This window comes from Acomys minous (assembly GCF_964271855.1).
Source record: "Acomys minous genome assembly, chromosome: 5".
NCBI lineage: Eukaryota > Metazoa > Chordata > Mammalia > Rodentia > Muridae > Acomys > Acomys minous.
Genome location: NC_140494.1, coordinates 114,372,611 through 114,380,274, shown reverse-complemented (window position 1 = coordinate 114,380,274; position 7,664 = coordinate 114,372,611). Strand labels below are relative to the sequence as shown.

Below are 7,664 nucleotides of genomic sequence, written 5' to 3'. Positions count from 1 at the left end.
ACATCAGTGAACACAGGACAGAGGGAATTTTAAAGTGCATATATCAGCCGGGCATGGCGGAGCACACCTGTAGTCCCAGCTACTTAGGAGGCTTTGGGCAATTTAACAAGACCTATTCTAAAATGTAAAAACCACACAAATACATGCTTTTACTAAATTTGGAAAAACTTTTAAGCGGTTTTCCAATGTAGTTGCATTTTCCAGCACTCCCAGGATGAACTTCATCCCTGGTTGTAAGTTAGCAGGGTTTGTCAGGCTTCGCCAGCGCGGGAGGACTGCCCTGTTGCTACTTGTCTCATTACTTCAGCTCTAGTGGGTGACAGTGAGTCAAGGTTAGAAGCTACTAATCTGTTACGGGGTAAATAATGTCACATTTTCATACTTGTATGCATGCCCTAAGAGATGCATGACTGCTAACTCAGTTCACAGTGTAAATTCTTGATTTCACTTAATTGTATTTCCAATGTGAACTGGGACTATTATATTGGCCCATTTATAAATAACAGGAACAAAAAGCCCTAGAGTCCCAATGATTGAGACCAGAAGAAAAGTCCACAGAAACATCCGATCAAGAACTTGGGCTATGAATTTCCAATCTTCAACAACCTGTTAAAAAAAAAATTAAACACATATATCAAAGCTGTATATTTGGAGAAGGAGGGAGGGTTGCAACAGGGTTTAACAACCTGTTAAAAAAAATTAAACACATATATCAAAGCTGTATACTTGGAGGAGGAGGGAGGGTTGCAACAGGGTTTTTCTGTGTAGCCTTAGCTGTTCTGGAACTCACTCTAAGAACCAGGCTGGCCTTGAACACAGAAATCCACCTGCCTCTGCTGGGATTAAAAGCCTGGGCCACCACTAGCAGCTGTATCCACATGATAAGGTAAACATTATCAGAGAGATAATCATTTGCTGCCTCCAAAGTGTAAATGACCCTGTGCCCAGGTCTCTAAGACTGACTAGTATAATTTATTAAATTCCACCCTAAAATTAAATTTAGAATTTAAATTCATTAAATTCTAAATCATTAGCTAACAAACATCTTTACGTTTTAAAGATTTCATTAATAGCTTAAACCCTTATGATAATTTAACTACACTACCACAGAATACTACAGTCAACAAACATTAGTCTGTTAGAAGTGAACTGAGCACAGTGGTGCATGCACGTAGCCACCTGGAAGACTGAAGCAGGAGGACCGGACAGACGTTCAAGGCCAGCACTTCAAAACAACAACAGTAGGGATGCAAATAACCTGGACACAGTGGTGTTTGCTATAATCTAGCATCAAGGAGCTGAAGTACACTGATTAGGAGTTCCAGACTAGCCTGAGCTATACAGTAAAACATTATCTTTTTAAAACGTGTGTATGCATGGTGGGGGTGGGGGAGGGGCAGGGTACGGTTGGCATAGTGGTGCGTGTTTTTAATCCCTAAAGGAGAATTTCTGTGAGTTTGAAGTCAGCCTGGTCTACATATCAAGTTCCAGGCTAGCCAAGGCTACAAAGTGACTGTCTCAAAAACAAAAACAAAAACAAAAAACCAGGAAGAAGGGGAGGAAGGGAAAAGAAAGGAAGGAGGAAGAAAAGAGTAAAGAAAGGGAGGAAAGGCAGGAAAAAGGAGGATTATGTAAAATATTAATTAAAAATTAGAATTTAAATAATCTTAATGGGATCATTAAATGTAAATTCAGTTATAAAATATTAATATTTATAACTTTAAAGATATATAATAAAAATGAAACATACTGACAACTGAAAATTTGAATTTTGAAAAAAAAAACAGTTCAATACTATAAATTGGTAAAACACATGCCCAATTTTTGCATTTCAACTATCAGTTAACCTTAGCAAGCCAATCTAAACTTACTTTTTGTGTAAGGCTTTAAGCACATTAGGTACTATTGCCACTTCATATGAAAACCTTCAGGTATAAACAAAACACAGGAGAACATTTTACCCCTTTTCTTTATTCTTATGGCTATTTATTTCCTTTTGCATTTACAAGACATAGTCTCCCTACGCAGTGTGATGACCTTGACCTTGCTAAGTAGCCCAAGATAGACTCTAACTATCAATCCTCCTGCCTCAGCTCCTGAATGGCAGGATTATAGGCATGAACCTTACTCTTTTCAGTTTCACTAATATTGCTTTGTAAAGAAGGCACAAAAAGGGCTTGAGAGATGGCTCAGAGGTTAGAAGCACTGACTGCTTTTCCAAAGGTCATGAGTTCAAATCCCAGCAACCACATGTTGCCTCACAGCCATCTATAATGAGATCTGTATACATAATAAATAAATCTTTAAAAAAAAAAAAAAGAAGGCACAAAAAGATGTTTTCCTAGAAAAGTATCTTGGAAAAAAAAAAGTATCTTGGTTATACTTTCAAGGCCTATATTAGGCTCATCTTTAAAAAAAATTTTAAAACCCAAACTTTTGACACATTATAATGTCAAAATTCAGAAACAAAGTTACGGAAGATAAACCTAAACCAGTAAATTATTCCAGAGCCAAAAAACCCTGGAAATATTAATATCCCTTCAAATAAATACTGTTAAATTTTCCTCAGAGTCATGCAAGCTGCTCTGCGGAAATGGAAAGGTGGGGTTTGCGTAGACGCCCCGGCTTGCATGGGTTCTTATGGAAACAAATTCAATACTCGCCACAGACCTCGCGGACATCATTCTCCTTGACGACGTGCCTCGTGATGTAGCGGATACAGTCGAGCGCGGCCTCCAAAGTGTTCCTCGATTTAGGTCCACTCCCGTTCTCAGTTTCCTCTCTCTGAGCCAAGTACCTGTCTGCGTGACTTCTCATGCAGAGCAGCTTGGGAAGCTTGTGGAGAAATATCTTCCGGACCCAAGGCGCCATAGCATTGTGTGTTGAGGAAGAGCGGTGGTGGATGTTGATGGCAAAGACAGTCACCATAATGGACAGCGTCACGAAAATCATGGTGAACACCAAGTATTCTCCGATCAGAGGTATGACTTTGGAAGACGAGGGTATGATCTCTTCGATGACCAGAAGGAAGACGGTGAGAGAGACGAGCACTGAGGTGCACAGGCTGATCTTCTCCCCTTCGTTTGAGGGGAGGTAGAAGACCACCACAGTCAGAAATGAGAGCCCGATGCAGGGTATGATGAGAAATAAGGTGTAAAAGAGAGGCAGCCGCTTGATCACAAAGGAGTACGTGACGTAAGGGTACCAGCAGCAGCTGTCCGTCCTGTTTCCTTTGCTCCCCGCTGCGCTCACGATTTCCCATTCCCCATTGTCGAAAAAATCTGTTCTGTCCACATCTTGGTCCTCCAGGACGATATCAACCTGGGATCCATCATACGTCCAAGAGCCAAATTTCATGGAACAGTTTTGGAGGTCAAATGGGAAAAATGTAACATCTATAGTACAAGAACTTTTGTAGTTCGCTGGCTGTGTCCAGGTGACCGTGCCATTGTACCTGACCACTGCTTTCGTACTGGCCCCTTCAAAACGCCCGTCTGCACTAAAAGAAACATACAACAACGGTGCCAAAACTAAACAACCCAGGCACGCGTAAGCTTAACGTAAAAGAAAGTAAGGCTGAAATGACTATCTGCCCGAATGCCTGCTCCACCCAGGGGGACCATGGTCTCTGCACATCTTCCTGACACGTAATGATTCTGCTGGAACTGAACCCGTTCTTCCCTTGCCCTGTGAGATGGGCAAATCCATGTTTCTCAAAATGTTGAATGGACTTCACTTTACGTAGAAATAGAATCAGGCTGTGTATCTAATGGGCATGCAGGGAAGCAGAGCCTGAATCCACATTCCTAAACTTCCTCCTCCATCAAAATAACAGGTGATCTCTACTCTAAGAGGAGAAGAGTATTTGCACCGGGCGGGGCACGCCTGGGCCTCCCTGTGTTGGAGAGGAGTGGCTGCAGGCTGGAGACCCAGCACCTGATTCCTTCACAGGAGGCGCATGTACTTTTGGCACAGTACTGTGTAATGTCACCAAAAATGTTTTCAATACAGAGCAGCCAATGTGCAGGGAGGTGCCTCATGGTACTACTGCCTTTTAAAAAGCTTTGTTCCTTTCCCACTGATACGGAAGTTAAAGGTTTTAAAGGGTTATTTTTGCACAGTGTTCTCTCTGTCCTCATGTCAAAGCCTTTGTGCAAATAGGGCAGAGTGCTTTCAGATATGAGAGTGAGGATGTGCAGGAAGCTGCCTTGTGCTTGTGTTACCTTCTCCATCCTCCCATATTGAGGAACACGGAAGTAAAAGGTTTCAAAAGATCATTTTCGCATAACATTTGCTCTAAAAAGCCTTTGTGCAAATAAGCCAGGGTGCTGTAGGGTAAATGCAAACTCGCACATTTACTCTGAGATGGGCCTGGGAGGGAGGGGCAGTGTTGAGGGGACACAGCTGGTAACTGACAATCATATTCAAAACACACCAAGGTAGGCTGCCCGTACATAGGCTAAAAGTTAATCCCAAACTCCTCACCATGGGAAAGTAGATTGTGCTGTCGTGACAATTTACATAATATTAGAACATAAGTAATTTACATAACATTGGAAGTCTATGTGGGATATAAACTGTAACTTGAACTAAAAAACAAATCCCCCTCCCCAAACCTGGAAGTCTGACTTGAATAAGGGGGTACCTGGGGATGCCACAATGTCTTGGGGTGAAACCTTACTCTACCATATGAGAGCTCTGTGGCCACAGGGCAACCGCCTTAAGCCCATGGAGGTTAAGATTGCTGGGAGCACACTGCCACGCATACAGGAGTCTACCGTGCGTGTAAGCTAATCGCAACCATTCCCTCGCCCCACTTTTCCTTACTCCTTTCCATGTTTGCCAAGTCTTTTTTTCCTCATTTCAGAAATCAGATAACAACTTCTATGATTAAAAAAGAAATAACACACCAAAAAAGGCAAAGGCCCCACACACCCATGAAAGAAACAGGCATGAATTCAACTCATTTGATATCACAGCTAAAAAGTTTGCAGATGAGAGGGGGAAAAAACTACTAGTGCCTAGCAGCAATACACGTTTTCTTTTGGAAATATAAAGTAATACTTAGAATATAACTTACTTGTCAAACAAAACGATGTCTGGGATCCATAGCGAGTCGGAAGGGACACGTATAACTTTTATTCCACCATAGTGATCAGGGCTCCATCTTAATTTTACATCTATCCATTCCTTTAAAAGGAGAAATTCACTTCCATTTCAATCCATAAGTAATAGGACAAGTTTAAACTATACTTTGTCATACCCGGAAGCTGTAGGCGTGAATCCTTCCTGCTCCTAATTCAGAAACCCTTCTCAACTGATAACGGCCTGCCCCGCTGTGCCACACCTCTAGCCGTGGTCCTGAGGAGGCACAGCCGAGGGCCCATGTTGATGTATCCATGGTTTTCTTTCTTTTTTTTTTTTTTTTTAATATTTATTTGTTTATTATGTATACATTGCTCTGCCTTCTTGTACCCCTGAAGGCCAGAAGAGGGCACCAGATCACATTATAGATGGTTGTGAGCCACCATGTGGTTGCTGGGAATTGAACTCAGGACCTCTGGAAGAGCAGTCAGTGCTCTTAACCGCTGAGCCATCTCTCCAGCCCCAGTATCCATGGTTTTCTACACAGTTCCTTGGCTCTCCCACCAGCTGACAAAAACTGACCTCAGAGACATGGGACTGATTTTCCTGCCCAGCTGTACTGTGCCTAGGTTTATTGGCAGGGGAGTTAGGTTTATTACACACCCCCGTATAGTTGAGCACTTTGTCCAGCGCCCGGCAGGAAAAGCTCTGTGACCCGAGCAAGCTAAGGAATGAACTGGAGATGCAGCTCAGCAGCAGACCCGACAGGCATCCTCCAGGTCCTAGGCTCAATCTCTAGCACAGCAAACAGACAGACATCAACCTGCCTTCTCTAAGTTTGGGATCAGGGAACCGGTGGTAGCTACAAATAATCAGAGAGAGACAGAGAAAGAATAGGCAATAAGAAGCAATAAGAAACACTCAATAGCAGCGGGAGGCATACGTATGGTGGCCCAGAATTAAAAAGTCCTTCACGGGGGCTGGAGAGATGGCTCAGAGGTTAAGAGCGCTGGCTGTTCTTCCAAGGGTCCTGAGTTCAATTCCCAGCAACCACATGGTGGCTCACAATCATCTTTAATGAGATCTGATGCCTTTTCTGGCCTGCAGGCGTTATATGCAGGCAGAACACTGTATACATAATAAATAAATAAATTCTTTAAAAAACTTATTATAAAGGGATGGCTATGGGATGGGAAGCATGCTGGAGGAGGAGGATGACAAAGGAAGGACAGATGGACACGGTTAATGCATGGTGTATGCACGTATGAAAAGATCACAGTGAATCCCAATAAAAGGTACAGTTAGCATGTCAATAATTATAATAAAATAATTAACTAGTTGCATTCTTATCCTTCTCTGTTGCACTCAAATTAAAAGCCAAGATCCTGGGGCTAGGCAGATAGCTCAGTGATTAAGAGCACTTGCTGCTCTCGGAGAATAGTGGGTCCAGTTCCCAGCATCCATATGGCTGCTTACAACCCTCTGTAATGCCAGTTCCAGAGGATGCAACGCCCTCTTCTGGCCTCCTTGAGCATGTCATGTACATGTGCACTTACATGCATGCTGACTAAACATTCATACACAAATTTTTAAAAATATTTACTTATTTATTATGTATGCAGTACCCCGCCATGTATGCTTGCAGGCCAGACGAGGGTAGTAGGTCCCAGTACAGATGGTTGTGAGCCACCATGTGGTTGCTGGGAATTGAACTCAGGTCCTCTGGAAGAGCAGTCAATGCTCTTAACCTCTGAGCCATCTCTCCAGCCCCCATACACAAATTTTTTAACTCCTTTTAAAAAATAACAACTAAAAGTCCAAATCCTTGCAGTGCCCTATAAGCTGCTAAGTCTACTGGCTTTTCATCGCTCCTGCGACCCCATGTCCACACCCCTCCCCCTGTCCACACCCCTCCCCCTGTCCACACCCCTCCCCCTGTCCACCCCCCTCCCCCTGTCCACCCCCCTCCCCCTGTCCACCCCCCTCCCCCTGTCCACCCCCCTCCCCCTGTCCACCCCCCTCCCCCTGTCCACCCCCCTCCCCCTGTCCACCCCCCTCCCCCTGTCCACCCCCCTCCCCCTGTCCACCCCCCTCCCCCGTCCACCCCCCTCCCCCTGTCCACCCCCCTCCCCCTGTCCACCCCTCCCCCTGTCCACACCCCTCCCCCTGTCCACACCCCTCCCCGTGTCCACCCCCACCCCTGCTATGGCTCACAACCCTCCAGTCACACTGGTTTCCTCACTAGATGTAACCCAGCCTCCAGGCCTTTTACTTGCTGGTCCCTCTTCCTAGAACACTCTTGTCCCCCAGAGGCTCGTAAGGCTTGCCTCATCCCTCCTGAGACTTCGTACAAATGTTGCCTTTTCACTCACATTTTTAGTGGTTTGTTTGGGTGTTTTGCTTTTGTTTGGTTTTGCTTACAAAGAACAGTCTCCAACACTCCCTCCATCCTCTTACCCATGTGACCCTCCCTCTCTCAGGCTGCAGAGAGGCCTAGTGGCATACACCTGTGACCCTGGAGCTTGGGAGGATGAAGATGGAAGACTGGAGAATTTAAGGTCAGCCATGGATACCTGACA

The 7,664-nt window shown here is 44.5% G+C and overlaps 1 protein-coding gene across 1 annotated transcript in view; it reads right to left on the bottom strand.

The window, feature by feature from the left end:
• Window positions 1-435: 435 nt before the first annotated feature.
• Window positions 436-7,664, bottom strand: part of CHRNA5 (cholinergic receptor nicotinic alpha 5 subunit) — a 29,895-nt gene continuing 22,666 nt past the window's right edge. Inside the window, exons 4-6 of the mRNA XM_084782116.1 lie at window positions 5,081-5,190; window positions 2,671-3,499; window positions 436-606 (exon numbers count right to left, since the gene is read on the bottom strand). Coding sequence (XP_084638242.1) covers window positions 445-606; window positions 2,671-3,499; window positions 5,081-5,190 — 1,101 coding nt within the window. The 3' untranslated portion in view covers window positions 436-444. The remainder of the gene's footprint in view (window positions 607-2,670; window positions 3,500-5,080; window positions 5,191-7,664) is intronic.